Genomic DNA, 22419 nt, shown 5'->3' with positions numbered 1-22419 from the left:
AAACTTGGAAGAATTTCATTGCCACTTTGAATGTACACTAATTGGCATACATTCAAGTGAAATTTCGTGGCGTACAGCTCTCAAGGGGTGCACCTCCAATATACACTACATAAACACGATAAAGTAAATAAATACAAAATTATGCATATACCCACATATATTCTATGACACAGAGAAATAACACAGTCCAGTTTGGATGTATACATGTACATGGTGAGAAAAACGAATCTTGCAAGTTTACCGGATGGATGGCCTAAGTAACAAAGCTGTTACAGAATCTGCTAGAAATACTTTGAAACCTCCTCCCAGAAAGGAGCAACAGAAACAGACCGTGAAGTGGGGTCTCTCAATGCTTCGAGCTCTAAGCACATAGCGTTTATAAGCAGTGTCCTGAATAATGGGAAGTGAGCTTCCTATAATCTTCTCCACTGTACTCACCACTCTCTGTAGGGACTTTCTATCTGAGGCACTGCAGTCATCAAACCAAACAGTGATGCAGTTTGTTAAACTGCTCTTAATTATGCCTCTGTAAAAAGTGGCCAGGACAGAAGGAGAAAGATGTGCTCTCCTCATCCGACGCAGGAAATGCAGATGCTGGTTTGCATGCTTCACTAAGGATGACGTGTGGACAGGCCAGTTCAGATTGTTAGTTATCTGCACCCCCAGATACTTAATACTGTTGACTACCTCTATAGTTGCATCTCTGAAACTGAGTGGAGTATGACTCTGCCAGCTGTTTATTTTACCTAAGAAAATGCCCCGGTGGACTCAATGGGACTTATTTTTTAGTAGACACGTACAAGATTATACTCTTATTGAAAGTGTTAATTCCTAAATTGGAACTTGAGTTAATCTGAAGAAGATGGCACCATTCATTTACCTGTCCTTTTAAATGAAGAGGTCTCCCTTCAACTCCCTTGTGGGGAAATGTCTTCCATGAAACATTTTAAGTCTGCTTATCTCTCATACTTGCAAACTGCAGATCTACAGTATTAAAGTGAACTTATGATTTTTACAGTCCCACTGAAATTTAAATATGTATATTGCTAATTTACATAAGAAACATGGGAGATATTAGAAGTCCAAAAGATGTCTACATCTCAAATCATATTCTTTTCTTCAATTCTTTATTCTAATATTTCTCTTTCTCTCTCTCTCACTCTCTCTTTTAGACATTACATTTTCAAGTCAAAAGATAACATCTGAGATTGCCAAGCAATTGCAAATGAAATGTCACTCAGGCATATATTACGTATAACTAAAATAAAAATATTGCAAATCAAATTCTGGAGTTCCACAGTTGACAGATTCATAATAGCAGCAAACTGTGACAGTTAATTTAGAAAACATATGTATTTCACTTTGGTGAAGGGATCCTCATATCTGCAAAGAAACTCATATCTAAGAGAAACTCTTCTCTGGAAAATGAATTCTCCCCTTTTTATGCCAATAAGACTCTGGTTTGTGTTATTGCTGCAGAAGTATTTTTTTTTAAATCTTCCCCACCATTTTTAATTATGATCCGATAAAGCTTTATGATAAGCTCTGTCTCTGTGTTGATTTAAGAAGGTTATTCAGGATTTAACTGAATATCTTTTGCTTGAACTGTGGAGTATGCAATTTGAATTTTACAAACCGATTGTGCAATTTGAATTTTACAAACTGCTTTACAAATTTTACAAACTTAGACTGTGGAATTTGAATTTTACAAACTGTTTTGCAAATTTTACAAACTTGAACTGTGGAGTGTACAATTTGAATTTTACAAGCCGATTGTGCAATTTTGTATTTTACAAACTGCTTTACAAATTTTACAAACTTGAACTGTGGAATTTGAATTTTGCAAACCGTTTTACAAATTTTACAAACTTGAACTGTGGAGCGTGCAATTTGAATTTTACAAACCGACTGTGCAATTTGAATTTTATAAACTGATTGTGCTTTTTGGATTTTACAAATGGAATTTTACAAACTGCTTTACAAATTTTACAAACTTGGACTATGGAATGTACAATTTGAATTTTACAAGCCGATTGTGCGATGCCCCAATTTGGTTCTTAATACTGACCGCTGACTTCTGATTTCCCAAAGTTTCTTTTCTTTTCTTTGGAACTGCTGCACAGAACAATCACTACTTGTGTAACTCTAAAGTTTGTGCCTTGGCTGAAATTTAAAGCCTGCTTAGATTTAAAATGGGCTCCCTTCAGCCATGTTTCTAAAATCTTATTTTTTTCCTGCTGACTTCACTGTCTTGCCTTATTGTATCAAAAAGCAGATGCCCTTCCTAAGAAATTAAAAATGACAATTCTCTACTATAGGAAATCCCACCAACATTAGACCTATAAAAAAAGCCTGGATGACAATTTCTCCTTTTATAAGGATGGAACTGGTTCTATTCAACATTAAAGGTACAGCTGCAACAAAGATACACCTTCTGTATTCCTTTAACACCGAGTAGAACCAATTCCATCCTTATAAAAGGAAAAATTGTCATCCAGACTTATTTTATAGAGCTGATGATTTGTGGTGTAAAGAAAATAATCTTACACTTAACACCAAAAAAACTAAAGAACTTATAATTGACTTCAGGAGGAAGAGAGATGTACATTTACCATTGTACATAAATGGTGAGGAGGTGGAGAGGGTTGGTAGTTTTAAATTTCTGGGCGCTTATATCTCGGAGGACCTCTCATGGACTATGAATGCTAACATGCTTGTGAAGAAGGCACAGAAAAGGCTGTGCTTCCTGAGAATGCTCAGGAAGATAAATCTATCTCAGCATCTACTTCTGTCCTACTATCACAGCACCATTGAGAGTGTCCTGACATACGGCATTCTTGCATGGTATGGGAGCAGCTCTGTAGCGGACAAAAAAACTCTACAGAGAATCATTAAAACTGTCCAGAATATCATTGGACTCCAGCTACCAGCCCTGGACGACATCTTCGAATCTCACTGTTTGAAGAAGTTGCATAACATTCTCAGAGACTCTTCCCATCCTGCTTACAATCTTTTTGGACTGTTGCCTTCTGGCAGAAGATACAGAACAATTAAAACTCAGACCACATGTTTTCTGAATAGTTTTTATACCAAAGCTATGATTGCACTCAACAATGAACTAAAGGGCCACCATCAGTGAGCTGTTGCACAGCATTACTTGGTCTGTTGTGTGGATGTTTGGGTAGTGTAGGGGTGGGGAATTGTGGTGGGTGGGAGTGTGTTTGGGGATTGTTATGGGTGTTGGACCTGGTCTTTGGGTGTTAAGTGAATTTCATTGTATGGGTATATTGTGTATACACGTACAGTGACAATAAAGTTATTATTATGATGATGATTGTTTCCTACCTTCAAAATGCCACCATCTTGTTCACAAGAACTGAGCTGCTGGATAACTTTTCCATAACTTTAATGTTAAGGAAACATCCCTGGAAATAACTGATTATTATATAGCTTTCAAGCAAAATATAGAACAATGACTTTCAATCTAATGCACCCAAGGTATATGTAAAACGTAATGTAATAATTTTATTTTTAATTTAATTCATGAAAATTGCCTGCCACCCGGATCTCAACCATCAAACAAAGAAATTACAGTAAAATCCATTTTTAAAATAAAGGTAAAAGATGGCAAGTATGATGCAGGAAGGTATTTTACTTCCTACTTTACATGAAGAGCCCAATCAGAAAAGCATTAGAAGATGATTTGATGGAAAGAGGATAGACACCTTAAGGACGAGAGCAAAATCTCTGAAGGCAGGACAAGAAGCCATGGATGGAAACTAATCAAGGAGAGAAGCAACCTAGAACTAAGGAGAAATTTCCTGACAGTGAGAACAATTAACCAGTGGAACAACTTGCCACCAGAAGTTGTGAATGCTCCAAAAGTAGAAGTTTTTAAGAAGAGACTGTAAAGCTATTCATCTGAAATGGTACAGGGTCTCCTGCTTGATCACGGGGTGGTTGATTAGAAGACTTCTAAGGTCCCTTCCAACTCTGTTATTTTATTATCTGCCCATCCACCCCTCTCAATACCCTAATATCAACTGTCTGTGACAGATATCTAAGCCAAGCATCACGTTTACAGCTTATCCTAGGTATGGGGAATCCAACTGCTAAATCATATTCCAATTAGCATATACTTATGATTCAGGTTTTGTATTTCATAACCTTATTAAATTAATTGGAATAAGTATAGGAGACCATGAAAGGGTTATCACGAAGGAATCTATTTTATTAACAATGTAATTTAGATTCTAATCATTCTTCTGTTGCACCTATTACAAGGGCAAAGAGCACTGAACTTAATCAACAGCCTGGGTATAATTAATTAATGGCAGAAGGCTCTAGAAGAACGTTTTCTTGAAGATGCGAGAAAAAGGTGCGCTGCTATTTTAAGGGGGGGTTTCTATTAAACTCGGAAGCTCTTGAACTTTGAAAGGTCTGATGACGAAAATAACTCCTATAAGTTCTAACTACAGGTCTTAGCCATGTTCCAGGGGCTTCCTGGTTGACTTTGCTTGTTGGAAGCCAACAGGTCTCAACTCAGATAACCAGCCAGCAATCAACAGCCAAATCAAGGAACTAGATTTTCAAGAAAAAAAGAACACGCCCACCAACACTGATTGGGCCAACCATAGAGAGCAAATTCCACTCCCTTCTAGCACTGATGATGTTACCTAGTTGGGTAATGAAATGTCTGCAAGAAAACAACTAAGCTCAGAGAGCACCAAGGATCCCACAGTCGTTGTTCTCCTCCTCCTCCTCCTCCTCCTCCTCCTCCTCCTCCTCCTCCTCCTCCTCCTCCTCCTCCTCCTCTCTACAAACCCACTCTCCTTCTAGCATTGCTGATGTTACCTAGTTGGGTAATGAAATGTCTGCAAGAAAACAAGCAAGCTCAGAGAGCACCAAGGACCCCACAGTCCTCCTCTGCCTCCCCACGAACTCCATCCCCTTCTAAGCACTGATGATGTAACCTAGTTGGGTCATGAAACATCTGCAAGAAAACAAGCAAGCTCAGAGAGCACCAAGGAACCCCACAGTCCTCCTCTTCTTCCTCCTCCTCACAAACCGCACTTCCATTCTAGCACTGTTGATGCTACCTACTTGAGTCATGAAATGCCTGCAGAAAAACAACCAAGCTCAGAGAGCACCAAGGACCCCACAGTCGTTCCCCCCCCTCCTCCTCCTCCTTGCAAGCTGCAAAAAGGGACTTGTGGTTTTTCACACTTACAATCCTTGCAGCCTCCTCTTGGTCCGGAATGGGACTTTTCAGCTCGAACCCTTCACCTTGACTGTTTCTCCTCAAGGTTTTCGCCTCCGCGCTATTAGCCACAAACTTTTCTCCTCGGCTGGCCCTCCCCCAGCCTTTCACCTAGTGGTGGAATTCAAGTAATTTAACAACCGGTTCTCTGCCCTAATGATTTCTTCCAACAACCAGTTTGCCAAACCGTTCAGAAAGTTAACAAGTGGTGTGAACCGGCTGAATCCCACCACTGCTTTCATCCCAGCACATGGGCCACGGCCCCTCTATCCCAGTCCGTTCGCTGTGGTCCATTCGCTGAAGTACAGTTCGCATTGGGCTTTTGGGCACCCAGGACACTTCACAGCCAGCCAATTGGTGCAGGGACTTTGGGGGCTTTGGGAGTGGAAGAGTGGGCACTGATTGGCTGGCTGTGAACTGTCCTGGGCACTCAAAAGCCCGATGTAACTGTACTTTAATGAATGGGCCACAGCGAAGGAACTGGGATGGAGGGGCCATGACCCATGTACTGGGGCGAAAGACTCAGGGAGGGCCAGCCGAGGAGAAAAGTTTGTGGTTAATAATGCAGAGGAGAAAAACCTTGAGGAGAAACAGGCAAGGCAAAGGGTTTGAGCCGAAAAATCCTAGACCTTGGTCACATCCTCAAAATTCAGATGCTTAGCAACTGACTCATATTTATGATGGTTGCAGTGTCCTCAGGTGGAGCCAGTGATGGGTTGCCTTCAACCTGCATTTACTCTAGTGCTGACATAAGAAGGAGAAGAGGGGGCAGCTGGCAAGAGGACGCCTGACTTCTCACCTTATTTTCCCTGAAGATAATATCCCCTAGGAGATGAGATGGGAGGGGGGACATTCCTGGGAGCTGAAGTAGTAGATATGGGGAGAGTGATTTGGAAGAGGGCCAATGAGACGCAGAGAATTGGGGAACGGAAAGGGAAGGTTTGGGGTCAGGAAGTCAGTGTTGGCTATGCCACAATCAGGGACAGGTTGTCGTGCTTAATAAAATGAAAGATTTCTTCAATGACTATTTGTTTGGAAATGCAATTTATTTTATTTGAGACGACATTGAAACCTGACACCCGGTTTGGACTGGTTCACAAGAACCGGTAGTAAAACCAGCGTGAGGCTCCACCCACTGATCCCAACGTCATCATTTCTGTGCGTGCACGCAAGCGAAGCGAGTGACCCCATTGTGAACCGGTAGTAAAGGTAAGTAGAATCCATCCCTGGGTGGAGCGATCACTTTTTGATAACCTACTGGCCAGCAAAGTCAATGGGGAAAAGCCAGGTTCTCTTAGTAACCGTGTTACTCGCTTTAACAAACACAACGATCCACTTCACAACTCTGGCAAGGGAAGTCATAAAATGGAGGAAAACTCACTGGAGCTATGTTTCACTTAGCAACATAAATTTTGAGGTCAGTCATGGTAGTAACTTGTGGATTATCTAGAACGGCAAGGAAGGATGGAGGAGCAGCTTCAACGTTTTAGATGCTTTGGTTAGGATTGGGTCATGAAGGGTGAGGTAAGATATTGTACATCTTGGCTCTGAAGCCAGTTTTGGGGGTTTCCACATGTAGAATTTCTACATTTTTTTTTTTTGAGGTTGTATCTTCCCTACAACGTTTCGTCAAAAGATCATTTCACAATATTCTGCTTCTTTCTTCTCCCGTTGACAGTCTACTCACAAAGCTTAAAAATGAGAAATGTGACACCTTTTGTCTTTTTCTCAGCTGTCGTCCTCCTAACTGGGTTGGGATTTTCAAAGAGTTTTATCAAGGGAGGCTGTTGATCTACTTTTCTTTGCCGTGGAAAAAAAAAAGGGAGTGGGACAAATATAAAATTGCCACCAAGTTTCGTAACGGCAACAGGCTGAATGCTCCTTACAAAGCTGCGGTTGAAAAGCCACATAACGGCAGAAGGGCTGTGCAATAAGCACAATTAAATATTCATCAGCAAACATCTGCGGATTTATCTCCTGTCATATGAAATTTTCATTAACCAGATGCAACATTTTGTCTTGTCAATAAGTAAAAGACTGAAAATCATTTCTTTTCTTTTTTTTTTTTCCAAATTATACAGCATGGATGAAAAAAGAAATGCATGGAAGGAGGGTGGATGGATGGATGGATGGATGGATGGATGGACGGACGGACGGATGGACAGAAAGACGGTGGATGGGTGGGATGGAAGGTGGGTGGATGGGTAGGTAGGTAGATGGATAGTTGGATGGATGGGTGGGTGGGTGGGATGGAAGGTGAGTGTATGGATGAATGGATGGATGGTGGGGGGAGGGAGGGATGGACGGACAGATGGACGGACAGACGTAGACGGCTGGGTGGTTGGGATGGAAGGTAGGTGGGTAGGTAGATGGATGGATGGATGGATGGATGGATAGATGGGTGGGAGGGTGGGTGGGATGGAAGGTGGGTGTGTGGATGAATGGGTGGGTGGGTGGGTGGAGGGATGGACGGACAGACGGACAGATGGATGGATGAATGAGTGAGTGGGTGGATGGGTGGGTGGGATGGAAATGTGTGTGTGGATGTGTGGATGAATGGATGGATGGTGGGTGGAGGAAGGGAGGGAGGGATGGACGGACAGACGGACAGACGGGTGGGTGGGATGGAAGGTAGGTGGGTAGGTAGGTAGATGGATGGATGGATGGATAGATGGGTGGGAGGGTGGGATGGAAGGTGGGTGTGTGGATGAATGGGTGGGTGGGTGGGTGGAGGGATGGATGGATGGACAGACAGATGAATGGATGAGTGAGTGAGTGGGTGGATGGGAGGGATGGAAAGTGAGTGGGTGGATGGGTGGACGGGTGGGTGGGTGGGATGGAAATGTGTGTGTGTGTGTGTGTGTGTGTGGATGAATGGATGGATGTGTGGGTGGAGGGATGGAGGGATGGACGGATGGACGGACGGACGGACAGATGGACTGATGAGTGGGTGGGATGGAAAGTGAGTGGGTGGATAGTTGGGTGGATAAATAGGTGGGTGAATGGGTGGATGGATGGACAGATGGACGGACGGACGGATAGGTGAGTGGGTGGTTGGGATGAAAGATGGGTGGGTGGATGGATGGATAGATGGATGGATGGATGATGCAGGCCATCACCTCCCTATTCCATATATTTAGTGGGGCCTGGTGAGATTGACCTGGATAGGACAACCCGTTCTTCAAAGATCTTGGTTCTTGGTTCAAAACAATCTGTTGTCATCCATCCGGTTCAGCACCACTTAAACAAGAAAGAAAGCAACCGTTGCCCCCATGTTGCAAAAATCAATCCATGTCCTCTTAACTTACTACAGAAAGGAAAAGAGAATTCAGGCCCTGAGATGCAGGATAAGCAAATTAATTAGTGCTGTGATACTGAATTAAAACTTAAATACATTAGTGCAACTGGGACCTAAATGTTAATGGCTATTAAACTGGCTGGAAATGCCAAGGAAAGCATTCATCTCACCAGGATACCAGCGAAGAAAACTGAGGATATATAGCTTCATCACTGCACAGAAGGACAATAAGAACTACTCTGTGTCTCTTAAGAGTGCAGCTTGAAGTTGCTAGGAGACCTTGGTCTCAGGCTTGTAAAGTTGGAAGAAGAACATAGAACATAGAATGATTGAGTTGGAAGAGACCACGGAGATCTTCTTGTCCAACCTTCTGCTCTACACCATTTCAGGTAAATGGTTGTCCAGTCTCTTTGTGAAAGCCTCCAGTGAAGGAGTACCCACAACTTCTGGAGGCAAGTTCCATTGGTTGATTGTCCTCACTGTTAGGGAATTTCTCCTTAATTCCAGATTGCTTTTCTCCTTGGTTAGTTCCCATCCATTGCTTCTTGTCCTGCCTTCTGGTGCTTTGGAGAATAGGTTGACCCACTCTTCTCTGTGGCAGCCCCTCAAATACTGGAATATGACTATCATGTCACCCCTAGTCCCTCTCTTCATTAGACATGCTGATAGGAAACATTTCCATTGCTTGAGTTCTTTTTCTAGGCTGCTAGTCCTTGTTGAAGGATGAGACAAAATTGGACAAACTATGATTTGGGCCAGAAATGTCCTGAACAGTTTAAGATTATAATATATTTGTCGGACCCCAAGAACCAAGAAAGACAGGTAGAATTACTTCTATTTCCTTTATGGTCCTTCACCTAAATCAGATCAGAAATCTTGTCAAATTAAAGCAACTTCTTGCACCATAAAAGGTGTACTCAGGGAATTGCTAGGGAGACGTCATTTAATTAATTTAATTTAATTTAATTAATTAAATTTATATGCCGCCCCTCTCCGAAGACTCAGGGCGGCTCACAATACATTTTAAAAAATAATTATAAAAAAACATTGAAAAATTAAAAATATTAAAAACTCATTCATGCCATTCATGGCCGGATCTCGCCAGATCACAAGAGCGAGATCAACGGCCCCAGGCCTGCTGGAAAAGCCAGGTTTTCTTAACTCTCTTTTCTCCCAATGAAACTATCTAAACTCCACTGTCTCTGGAATGCAGATCTCATTCTGGGAATCCAGACTACATTCCACTACATCAATTCTACATAGTTACAGGTTTGTAGATTAAGCTGTTCTTTTTTTAAGCCATGTTGAACATTGGAACTTTTTCATAGCCCTGGATCACCACGCTGGCTAAAATGAGGATGAAATGAACAGTGAAAATAATCAACCAGCTTCTCTTCAGAAGTCGTGGGTGCTCCATCCCTGGAGATTTTTAAGAAGAGACTGGACAGCCATTTGCCTGAAATGGTCTACGGTGCTCGAGCAAGGGGTTGGACTAGAAGATCTCTAAAGTCCCTTCCATTTCTAATAATGTTCTATGAATTTTTTTAATTCCTATCGTTTGGTAGCTGAAGCTGGTTTCTGGATGCGGGAGGTTTAGTTATAATGAAGGTTCCTCTAGTAACTTTTTGGACAGGGTCCCCATTTTAGAGATGCTTCCTTTGAAGGCAACCCAGATTCAGTTCTCTTTGGAATAGAAATGCACCGTCATTCTTGTACAGGTTGATGGTCTGCACAATTAAACCTCATGACACAACAGTTGTATTTTGGTGTAGCCATCCAAGCGCTGCTCTGATCAACTTGATCTCTGGAATCTTGACTGCCTTGGTCACCTTCTGGATCAAATTTTAAGATGGGTGGACTTCAACTCCCAGAATTCCCTAGCCAATTCTGGGAGTTGAAGTCCACCCATCTTAAAGTTGCCAAGTTTGAGAAACACCGTTCTAGGTCTAAGATTGACATTAGCTCACTTCCTTCCAGTTCTTCTTCACAAGTGACCCCTTGGAGATTCAGTTAGAACTGAAGAAGCTTCTTGAATGAGAAGCGAAACGTTTTCAAGGAACCCCCCCCCCAAGAAAGTCCAGTGGCCTTTTCAAGAAAAGCATCTTTAGGACAGCCATGACCTGGATGGTTGAGACATTTGACCATTTGGAGATCATCAACACTCAACAAAATGGGGCACTGCAACTATTTCTCTCTTAGAGACTCAGAAGGTTTTATATTTTTAGGTCCTTCCTAAGTTTTTGTCAGATGCCAAAAGATAGTTTTCAGATAGTTATGCTCCATTTTCATCGTTAGTATATTCACATCTGAAGAACTGAACTCAACAGAGTAATTTCCCAAGATTAAGCAACGGATAGGGATGGGTGGAAAATTAATTATCCCGATATGCATTAATAACAATATTAATTATCATCCCGACATTATTTTGCCACCGAATTAATAGGCTGCCAAAGTGTCGTGATTTTTTTTTTTCTATCTCTCTCTCTCTTTTGGGACCTCAAATCATGCTTGACAGACTCTTTAATGAAGTTGTACTCTTTACTGGAGAACTTTAGAAGCAGGTTGAAGCACTTAGATGGCAGATGGTAGATGGCGAGACTTCAATGATGAAGAGGTCTTTTTTTTTTTTTTTCGTGGTGGCCTCACTACCTTACTATTTGTAGAAGGCCTTAGTCAAGGGTCTCCAACCTTGGCAACTTTAAGACTTGTGGACTTCAACTCCCAGAGTTCCTCAGCCAGCTTTGCTGCCTCCGGAGCCTCCAGAGTCAGACCTCAGCGAGGCAGAGGAACAGGGGAAGCCTGTTTCCAGTCCATGCATGCGCAGAGCTGCCAGAAGGTAAGAACAATTAAGACAAAAGGGGTGACTCGGGAGTAAGGCTTGGAGATGATTGACCCCTCCTATAAGACTTAAAAGAGGAGCAAAGGCAATTGGGTCTTTGCAGGAAGCAATGTTGTTAATTCTGTGCAGTTTAAAGTCTGAAGCTCTGTTTGATTCTGGACTCAGTGTGGCTTTGCCAATTAAGTCATTGGCAGCGTGTCAAGGGAGATAAAGGGGGTGATTATCAGCCTTATCCCGAAGGACTCTTTACAACTATTTGGGACTCATCTGTGAATGAACAGAATTCACAGCTATTGAAATAAAAGAGGTTTTTGGGACTACTCATATGTTTTACTGACTCAGGAGGCCTAAGTCAGAACATCGGGAAAGAAACAAAGAAAATAAGGGAGAATCATGAATAAATAAGAACGAAACTGGAAAAGGAAGTAGAAATAGAAATGATGATAAATAAGCAGCTGCCAATCTTTTTTACAGCAGTTATAAAAGCATTCATACAGGTAGCCTCAACTTACCATCCTTCGTTTAGTGGCCATTCAAAGTTACAACCGCCCTGAGAAAAGGGACTTATGACCATTTTTCACACTTATGACCATTGCAGCAGCCCCCATGGTCCCATGATCAAAATTCAGACATTTGGCAACTGACTCGTATTTATGACGGTTGCATGTGATCCACTTCTGAGACCTTCTGACGAGCAAAGTCAATGGAGAAGCCAGATTCGCTTAACAACCGTGTGACTAACTTAACAACTGCAGTGATTCACTTAACAACCAAAAAGGTCGCAAAATGGGGCAAAACCAACTTAACAATTGTCTTGCTTAGCAACAGTCGTAAGCCAAGGACTACCTGTATTTGAGCCTTTCTCTCTCTAAGGTTACACCATAATTCCCTTCTTTCCACAAACTTTTCTTTCTAATCTTTAAACCCATACATTGCACATTCATTTTACTATTTTTTTTCCCAGCCAAAAATCCATAAGGACTTCTTCCAGTCTCTAACCAATTTAGTTGTTGATCTTTCTGTAATATAAGGAGTTAATTTTGCTATCTCTGTTTAATTCCATCATTTTCACCCACCGTTCCTCCACTTTTGAAGTCTTTCCATTTTTCCACAATCGTCTCGCACTAGTGATTATATGTAAAACCTGCTTTGAGATTTTTCAGGGGACCTGGTCTTCAAATGTTTTTTTTTTTTAATTTGATTTATATGCCGCCCTTCTCTGGAGACTCAGGGCGGCTTACAATGCGTTAAGCAATAGCTTTCATACTTTTGTATATTTTATACAAAGTCAGCTTATTACCCCCACAAACAGGGTCCTTAATTTACCTACCTTAGAAAGGATGGAAGGCTGAGTCAACCATGAGCCTGGCGAGATTCAAATTTACTAATTGCAGACAGCTGGAGTTAAATTACAATGCATTAGTCTGCTGAGCTATCCAGGCTCCTTTTATGTTAGCAGGTTGATGGGAACAGTAATGTTGGCCTAATGATGACATGGGCAGGGAACAAGGGAGATGACAAGCAAGGATGGGAACAGACATCAGCAGATAAAAAGCAAGCCAAGCTTTTCATGAAGCATTTAGCAACAGATTTGAAATACAGCATCCAGTTTTGGTCACCACAATTTGAAAAAGATGTTGAGATTCTAGAAAGGGTGCAGAGAAGAGCAACAAAGAGGATTTGGGGACTGGAGTCTAAAACATACGAAGAACGGTTGCAGGAATTGGGTATGTCAATGAAAAGAAGATCTAAGGGTGACAGGATAGCAGTCTTCCAATATTTGAGGGGCAGCCCCAAAGAAGAGGGAGTCAAGCTATTCTCCAAAGCATCAGAAGACAAGTCAAGAAGCAATGAATGGGAACCAATTTAGAAGAAAAGCAACCTAGAACTAAAGAGAAATTTCCTGATAGTAAGAACAATTGATCAGTGGAAGAGTTTGCCTCCAGAAATTGTTGGGGCTCCATCACTGGAGGAAGAAGAGATTAGACAGTCACTTGTCTGAAATGGTATACGGTCTCCTGCCTGAGCAGGGGGTTGGACTAGAAGACCTTCAAAGTCCCTTCCAACTCTGTTGTTCTGTTATTCTGTCTACCTTCCTTTGGAGGAAGTATCAAACTATCCTGATCCAGGCCCAGATGCCAAATCACGACAAACCTGATATATTCTAGGGGACTGTCTGAAGATAATCAAGGCTTGTCACTCAAGCTACACAACAAACTCTTGTGAAGAGCTAGGGAATCTTTTCTGGTTTGAAAATGGGAATTTTGAAAGGCTTAGCCATTTATTGAGCAATTTCCCTGCCTCTGACAGCCGAGGAGTAAAGGCCTGGGGATTTCCTGAGCTGCTGAAGGGAAGACAGGATATGTGGTATGTCTCGCAAACAAATGCACAACAGCGTATCCCACCAGTGATATGCTACAGAGGCCACGCCGCAATACAAGACGGGAAGTACATTTTTTAAAAAAAAAATGGAAATGAATGCTTGGAAGCCCCATTCATCCCCAAAAGTCTCTTCTTCACTGGGGGGAAAAAAAAGAGAGAGATGTATTTAGCAATTCTGTTTGCACAAATGCTCTTATCAGTGGATACAGCTTGGTCTCATTGTCTGCCTTCCTTGAAAAGGAAACAATTCAGTTGCTAAAATGCCTCTTTTATACCTAGAGAGTACTTGAATTTCCACCTGTCTCAGGCCCCATCAGAAAATCTGCGCAAACATGTATTCTGAGGATTGGCGTTAATAATTCAATAGCTTATTTGGGCAATAAAAAGAGCGTATTCAGAAAATTAAGGGATATTTTAGGTTTGGACAACTCTTCCAACCCTATTATTCTATGTTCTATAATAAAAACCCTCCCAGGTATCTGCTTATATCCAGGTGCTAATTTTTATAGCATTCCAGGTTTAATCCTAAATGGGCCCAAGTAACCCTGGTATCTTCATATGACATCTGGGAATTCTAGAACAGTTAGTACCACTTTATAATGCCTTGGTAAAACCATACTTTTTTTTTTTTAATTTTATTTGATTTATATGCCGCCCTTCTCCGGAGACTCAGGGCGGCTTACAATGCGTTAAGCAATAGCCTTCATACTTTTGTATATTTATACAAAGTCAGCTTATTGCCCCCACAAACTGGGTCCTCATTTCACCTACCTTAGAAAGGATGGAAGGCTGAGTCAACCTTGAGCCTTGGAGAGATTCGAACCAGCAGAAATTGCAGGCAGCTGTGTTAATAACAGGGTGCACTAAACCCCTGTACTATCAAGGCTCTTGAATTACTACATCCAATTTTGGTCGCCACGATACAAAAAAAAGATGTCAAGACTCTGGAAAAAGTGCAGAGAAGAGCAACAAAGATGATTAAGGGCCTGGAGACAAAAATATATGAAAAACGGTTGCAGGAATTGGGTATGTCTAGTGGTGGCTCAGTGGCTAAGACGCTGAGCTTGTCGATCGAAAGGTCGGCAGTTCAGTGGTTCGAATCCCTAATGCCGCGTAATGGGGTGAGCTCCCGTTACTTGTCCCAGCTTCTACCAACCTAGCAGTTCGAAAGCAGGTAAAAAATGCAAGTAGAAAAATAGGGACCACCTTTGGTGGGAAGGTAACAGCGTTCCATGCGCTTCTGGCATTGACTCATGCCATCCACATGACCACGGAGACATTTTCAGACAGTGCTGGCTCTTCGGCTTTGAAACGGAGATGAGCACTGCCTCCTAGAGTCAGGAACGACCAGCACATATGTGCGAGGGGAACCTTTACCTTTTAGTCTAGCCTAGTGAAAATAAGGACTAAGGATGACATGATAGCAGTCTTCCAATATTTGAGGGGCTGCCAGAAAGAAGAGGGAGTCCAGCTATTCTCCAAAGCACCCGAAGGCAAGACAAGAAGCAATGGACGGAAACTAATCTGTCGTAACTACAAACGGTCACTAAGCCAGCAGTCATAAGTTGAGAGCAGCCTGGAATCAACACCCAATTCATAATAAGTTGAATGTTTTGCCATTCAAGGCACAATAGGGCATCTATGCAAACTTGTATATCCAATTAAGACATATCATTGATGTATTAAACACAAGGGGAAATTATGATGATTATGAATGTTTTATTTCCATGTCCTTATTTTGTTTCTTTCTCAAAAAAAAAAAAAAAAGAAGTCCAATTTTATATGATGTTGCAAACTTTAGGAAAGATCGATTCAAAAGCGAAGCCGATACACCAATTTCAAAATGTATCGTGAACGGCTCGAATCGTATTTAAAAACTTTGGCCTTTCCGCCTGCAAACCACGGTTATACCTCATCAACATCACAGGTGAAATATTATAAGCAATGTGGATGATTTATTTCCAAAACACACAATTTTGAGATCCCTGACATTAAATGTTTCCCCAGAAATGATGTTGTACATCTGGTTCCTTCGTTTATGTACTTGTGTACGTTCTGTCGCTGAGAACCGTTAAATATTTTATATTTAATCACGGCATATGAAATGTTTGCACATTAGATGGGGCATGAATAAAACATCAGCCCAATAATCATCGCTCATAGTTTTCAGGAACTATGTCCCGCGTCACCTGAAAAAATAAAAAATAAATGAAACTAACTTTTCAATTTTTTTTTTTTTTTTTTTTGTCTTGACTGGGAAGAATGTGTGTTGTTATTTTAAGAAGCTGAAAAGAAATTCGGGAGGACCGTTATTCCGATTATGGTTTTATAAAGAAGAGCCATTAAAGCAATAAAGCTGATTAGGATTTTGCCAAAGAAAAACATGCCAGCATTTCAATATTGGAAAAGAACTCGTCTGCTAAGTGTGCACATTTGCAGAAAAATCAATGGGTTGCAATTCCTGCCAAAAGTTTGCACCAGATTCTTCTTTCTGGATTGGAACCCACTTTGGAAAATTAATAGATTTGGGGGGGGGAAGAACCTGGCAATTTACATGTCATTCTTGACTGTCTGTTTATCGCAATGATTTCCTCTTCAAACACATGCTGCGTCCCCAGGGCAGCCGACACAAAATAATCCACAATTAGTCCTTGACATACAGCAGTTTGCTTAGTGACGACACTGAAATAAATGGGCTTTTACTATCGTTTTTCACACTTACAAACTTTGTAACAACCCTGTGGTCATGTGATCAAAATTTGGATGCTTGCCAACTGGCATGTACTTATGACGGTTGCAGTATCCTAAAGTCACGTGATCTCTTTTTGCAAACTTCAGACAAGCAAAATCAATGGGGAAGCTGGATTCACTTAACAACCTGGTTACTGTGGTGGTTCGCCAGCAGCCTGCAGAGCTGGCAGCGGAGTCGGACAGTGAGGAGGCTGAGGAAGAACATGGGCCAGTCCTCGAGGCTGGGGAAGGCCCGGATGAGGGCTCTGTGTTGGAGGCAGAGATGGGGCCAAGGCCATCGGGGAGTGAAGTGCGGACTCCGGAGCCTCCAGAGGCTGACAGTGGAGAGGCAGAGGAACAGGAGGAGCCTGTTCCTAGCGCACACATGCGAAGAGCTGCCAGAAGGCAAGAGCAGCTAAAGCAAAAAGGACAATTTAGGAGTAAGGCCAAGAGATGATTGGCCCCTCCTAGAAGGCTTAAAAGACCAGCAACATCTCTTGGGCTCTTTGTCGGAAAACAACATTGATAGATTTGTTTCTTGTCTTGCTGCATTTATTTCTTGTCGGCGTCTTCTGAACTTTTGCCAAGAAAAGCCTTTGGCAGGTTGCCACAGTAGACCAAGCTTGGTGATAAGGCTGAAGAATTGTGTTATGAAGAATTTATAAGGAAGGAGTCAGATTACAGTTAAAATCCATGGAACAACTAAGAGAAGAAGGGATTATTAGGACTTGGTTTCAATATGGACAGCTGCTGGCCAGATGGAGAGAAGATCAAAAAATTGGTATTTTGCAGCAGAATGAGAATTTGATAAAGCAAATAAGAGATGAAGGTCAAATGCACATAAAAAGGTTGTACAATGCATTACTGGAAATAGATTCAGAAACAGACTTAGTCAAGGATTGTATGATAAAATGGGCACAAAATGTAGGTGAACCAATAATGATGGAAACATGGGAAAAGATATGGGTTAGAAATGTAAAATTTACACAAGCACAAAATCTAAGGGAGAATTTTTACAAAATGTTTTATAGATGGCATTTAGATCCAAAAAAACTAGCTTGTATGTATCCAAATTTACAACCCAAGTGTTGGCGATGTGAGTGTGAAGATGCTACATATTTTCATATATGATGGATGTGTAAAAAGATTAAGGCTCTTTGGATAAAAATATGGTGGATTATTCAAAATATTTTGAAGAAAAAAATTAAATTTACACCACAGTTTTTTCTGTTGGGAATAGTTACGGATTGTACTGTAATAGAGACTAAGCTGGTTTTGAACTTAATAACAGCTGCCAGGTTACTGGAGGCACAGTACTGGAAGAAGGAAGATCCACCTACAATTGAGGAATGGACATTAAAAGTTGTGCATTTGGCGGAAATGGCAAAAATTTCATCATACCTTAAAGACCATTCAAATGAGAGATATATATCGGAATGGAGAAAATGGATTGATTACATACAGAAGAAGTATCCGAATAAGAAGATTCATATAGCTTATGAATGAAATAATATTAAGTAGTTTATGTTTGTTTTTTCTGAGTTATAAGGAGTTAAGGATCTAGGGAGAATATGAAATGTAATAATTTGTTAGCACATTTTAGTTCTTGGTTTGTGAATGCTATACCCTGTGCTCGTTCTGGAAAGTCTAGGGAGGGGGGTGGGGGGAGGGAGGCGAAGGGAGGGTGGGGTGGGGTTGAGGGGGGAAGGGTGGGGGGGTGAAAATGTTTGTATTTTTCATAAAACTTTTCAATAAAAAAAAAAGAATTTGTTTTGAATTAGTTTGGACTACGCTGAGAATGAGTTAATTCTCAGCTGTTCTAATAAAGTCTGTTTGTTTAGAACTGATGGCGTCTGATAATATCTACTTGGGCCTGGGTCACAACAGTTACTAATTTATCAGCTGCGGTGCTTCACTTAACAACTGTGGCAAGAAAAGTCATGAAACGGGGCAAAAATGGACTTAACAGATGTCTTGCTTAGGAACCTAAATTTTGGGCTCAATTCTGGTTGTAAATCAAGGAGGACTTCAGTAAGTAACACAGAGCTACCTCTGTGTACCAGAAGAACTGAAGGCTCTGTGACGATGCAACGATGGGAGAGACTGGGAGAAGGAAGAGCTACTGATAGAAAAGGAGGATGAGCGTTAGTATACAGGAAGTCCTTCACTTACAACTGTTTGTTTTAGTGACCGTTCGAAGTTACAACAGTACTGGAAAAAACATGACTTATGACTGATATTCACACTTACGATGGAGAGAACTACAACTGCAGCAGATTCATCACATGGCAAGCAGTTAAAGTTGTTCTGCCCCAGCTACGGACCCCAAAGAATACGGCACACACCAAGTTTGTACAAAACTTAATTTACTAAAATAACTCAGTCTTTATCAAAACAAAGGCTGTTAATAAACTTTCTTAACAGCCTACAAGAAACAAAAGATAAAGTAATCAGAATCTTACTAAGGTTGGCAGAAAGCCCAGAAGCAATTTGCAGGGAATCCAGACGCAAAGTAGAGTGAACTAAAGTTGTTCCCTACAAATTGCTTCAGTCGGTGTTCTTCCTTAAATAGGCTAATGGAGTGGCCAATTAGCCCCAAGCCTTACTCTCGAGGAGACCGCCTCCTGAGGAGCCACTCCTGCCTTTTGGCAGCTCTGCGCACCCGTGCATCGAGAAGAGGCTCCTCCTCTTCGTCCTCTTCACTTAAGGGAGCTTCTGGAGGTTCTGAAGGCCCTGGCTGAATCCCCGCCTCTGGCACCACATTTTCTCCAGCCTCCTCATTGTCTGACTCGAGTGTCAGCTGCACAGGCTGCTGGCACAACACCACACCAGCCTCCTCGCTGTCAGAGTCAGCTACAATCCACACAGGCTGCCGACGGGCCACCACAAAAGTTGAATCTTCTCTTAAAAGAATACTATGTGAGAACACAGTTTGGTTCCTGGTGCTCTCTGAGCTGGGTTGCTTTCTTGCAGACATACTGATGGTGTTACCTAGTTGGGTCACGAAACATCTACAAGAAAACAACCCAGCTCAGAGAACACCAAAGGCCCAACACTTCAACCCTGAGCTAAATATATTCTCTTCTACTGGAATACTGTTTAGTCTTGCTTCTCTTCCTTCTGATTATGAGTTTCATTCTTTTGATGCTCGTTTAGTGACGTCTCTTACAAACCCCTACAAACATGTTCCTCACATTTTTAGCTTACATATTTAGATAGATTTGATCTTTCTCAAGGCTCCTTAAGCTGGTATTTTGTACCCATAGTGGTCCTGTGCTAGGTCCCTGTGCTAGGTCTCCAAAGTAGAACATTAGAAGGTCATCCTTCTAATCTCTTGAGTGGACATTAGGAAATTTACTGCCCTGAGAATAAATGTAGTGTTTTGGTGGCAACCATTCTATCTAAACCCATCAAGATGGATAGCTACATATCATGCACCTAAACGCAAGAGGAAGAAGCAATGGATGGAAACTAACGAAGGAGAGAAGTTCTCCTTCTAGAACTAAGGAGATATTTCCTAATGGTGAGAGCAATCAACCAACTTCTGCCTTCAGAAGTTGTGGGTGCTCCATCACTGGAAGTTTTGGAAGTTTTTAAGAAGAGATTGGACAACCATCTGTTAGGAATGCTATAGGCTTTGCTGCTTGAGCAGGGGGTTAGACTAGAAGACCTCCAAGGTCCCTTCCAATTCTCTTATGTAGGCAATATGCAAAAACTTGCAGCAGTTCATCTACCCTGAATTTTCCACCCGTTAGATTCAGAAGATGTCTCAAATTTTCAAGTTTTGCCTAAGTGGCTGTCATATTATCCCCTTTTTTGCCTCAAATATAGTCAAACATAGCCTCTGGACTTAAATCTAATCCTTTCCCGCATTTTTCTTCATTTTTTTCTTAACTGTACAAGATCATTTTTTTAAAGGTGACTTCCAAATATTTGTCCGAGCCATAAATTTGCGTAATTCTTTTTACCACTCTGGCAGTTTGATATTTTTTTTTAAAAAAAAAATCTCATCTTCATGACATGCGTTATATAATTTCTCCTTTGAAAACAAGATGGATGGGGTCATCGAGTTACCTGCAACACCTGAAGATGTTGTCCCTTGTCACTCACTGATTGCTGAGCAACTGATCGGTGCTTTTATGAGGGCAGAAATGTCTGTCCCAGTTTTATCTCTTTGCCTCTACGTAACCGTAAATGCTCTTGTTCATGCCAGCAGACAGAGGTAATACAGGTAGTCCTCGGCAGTGGTGAAATCTAAAATTTGTTACTACCAGTTCTGTGGGCGTGGCTTGGTGGGGGGGGGTAATGTGACTGGGTGGGAGTGGCCAATTTTTAAAAAACTTTTAAAACAATTTTTTTCTATAATGAAGAGGGTTTTTTTTCCTTCAGCAAAGAGGTTGTAAAAAAATACTTTCAAAAGCCTCTGACGATCCAAGCTGAGTTGCCTGATCATCAGAGACTTTTTTTCTTTTAAATGCCTCTGACGATCCAAGCTGAGTTGCCTGATCATCAGAGGCTTTTTTTCTTTTAAATGCCTCTGACGATCCAAGCTGAGTTGCCTGATCATCAGAGGCTTTTTTTCTTTTAAATGCCTCTGACGATCCAAGCTGAGTTGCCTGATCATCAGAGGCTTTTTTTCTTTTAAATGCCTCTGACGATCCAAGCTGAGTTGCCTGATCGGCAGAGGCTTTTTTAAAAGAAAAAAAAAAGCCTCTGATGATCGTGCGGCTCAGCTGGGCATAGGGGGAGGGCAGGGATTTTTGCTACCGGTTCTCCGAACCACCCGCCTCCATCGCTACCGGATCGGGTGATCCGGTCCGAACCGGGAGCATTTCAACCCTGGTCCTCGGACTTATAACCATTCATTTAGTGACAGTTTGAAATTGTAACGGCACTGAAAAAGGGACATGACCATATTTCACCCTTAGGACTGTTGCAACATCCCCATGGTCACAAAATCAAAATCCAGACGCTTGGCACAACTGACTCATATTTATGACGGTTGCAGTGTCTCAGGGCCCTTTTGTGACCTTCTGATGAGCCGAGTCAACGAGGAAGCCAGATTCACTTAATAACCGTGTCACTAATAAACAACTGCAGTGATTCACTTAACAACTGTGTCAAGAACAGTTGGTTATATGAGGCAAAATTCACTTGACATCGGTCTCGCTTAGCCACAGAAATTTGGGGCTCCATTGAGGACCGCCTATATCCTCCCACTGCTTTTCTCCATTCTTCTATTTACCTCAGCTCAACTAACAAACAGTAGTAACTTTGCTCACCTTGAGATTGAAAAGGCCTGCTCCTTGTTCTTCGCAACAATGCTCACGAGACATAAAACCACAGACAATGACTAAACTGCCACTACTTACCCGCGTGATTACAAGCCTATCACCATTAAAACCACTAACACAACAACAACAACAACAAAAGCCTTACAGGCTAACTGGGTTTACTTACATTGAGTGAGGGTGCCCATCAAAGCATTCTTAAAGTTGTCCTTGGCTTGGTCCATCTCTTGTTCGTGCGTGGCTTTTTCGTTCATGAGTCGACGGACGTGGCTGTTGGCTGATTGCACCATCGAGTAGAACTGGTTGGACGTGCGTCGGTTCACCTCCCCTCGTTCGATCCAGGTGAGTAACACTACTATAGCCTCGGAGAACTTGCTGTCATCTGGAACAAACCCATTTGAGAAAAGCCAAAATTACAGTCAGCCGATTGTTGGGCGACGAAAAAGATTTCAGCCCTTACGAATTGTCCTATTAAGAGTATTTATGACGTTACCTCAGACTAGGTTGGGCTTCGCGCCCGTCTCATATAACCCTTTATAAATGGCCCTCTAAAGCAATGATTATCGGGGGTGCCGTAAATGTTGTGGCTCGGATTTTCATTCATTCCTTATGCTGTCTT

At 41.8% G+C, this 22419-nt stretch overlaps 1 protein-coding gene across 2 annotated transcripts in view; it reads right to left on the bottom strand.

The window, feature by feature from the left end:
* Positions 1-22419, bottom strand: part of ENOX1 (ecto-NOX disulfide-thiol exchanger 1) — a 443224-nt gene that overhangs the window by 93595 nt on the left and 327210 nt on the right. For both annotated transcript variants that reach the window (XM_070942714.1, XM_070942715.1), the window contains exon 9: positions 21970-22182. In XM_070942714.1, coding sequence (XP_070798815.1) covers positions 21970-22182 — 213 coding nt within the window. The remainder of the gene's footprint in view (positions 1-21969; positions 22183-22419) is intronic.

Source organism: Pituophis catenifer, unplaced genomic scaffold (assembly GCF_029215685.1).
Source record: "Pituophis catenifer annectens isolate HBS135680 unplaced genomic scaffold, rPitCat1.0.hap2 SCAF_4, whole genome shotgun sequence".
Taxonomy (NCBI): Eukaryota; Metazoa; Chordata; class Lepidosauria; order Squamata; family Colubridae; genus Pituophis; species Pituophis catenifer.
Note: the sequence above shows the minus strand (reverse complement) of the source record. Positions and strands in the feature narration are given on the sequence as shown.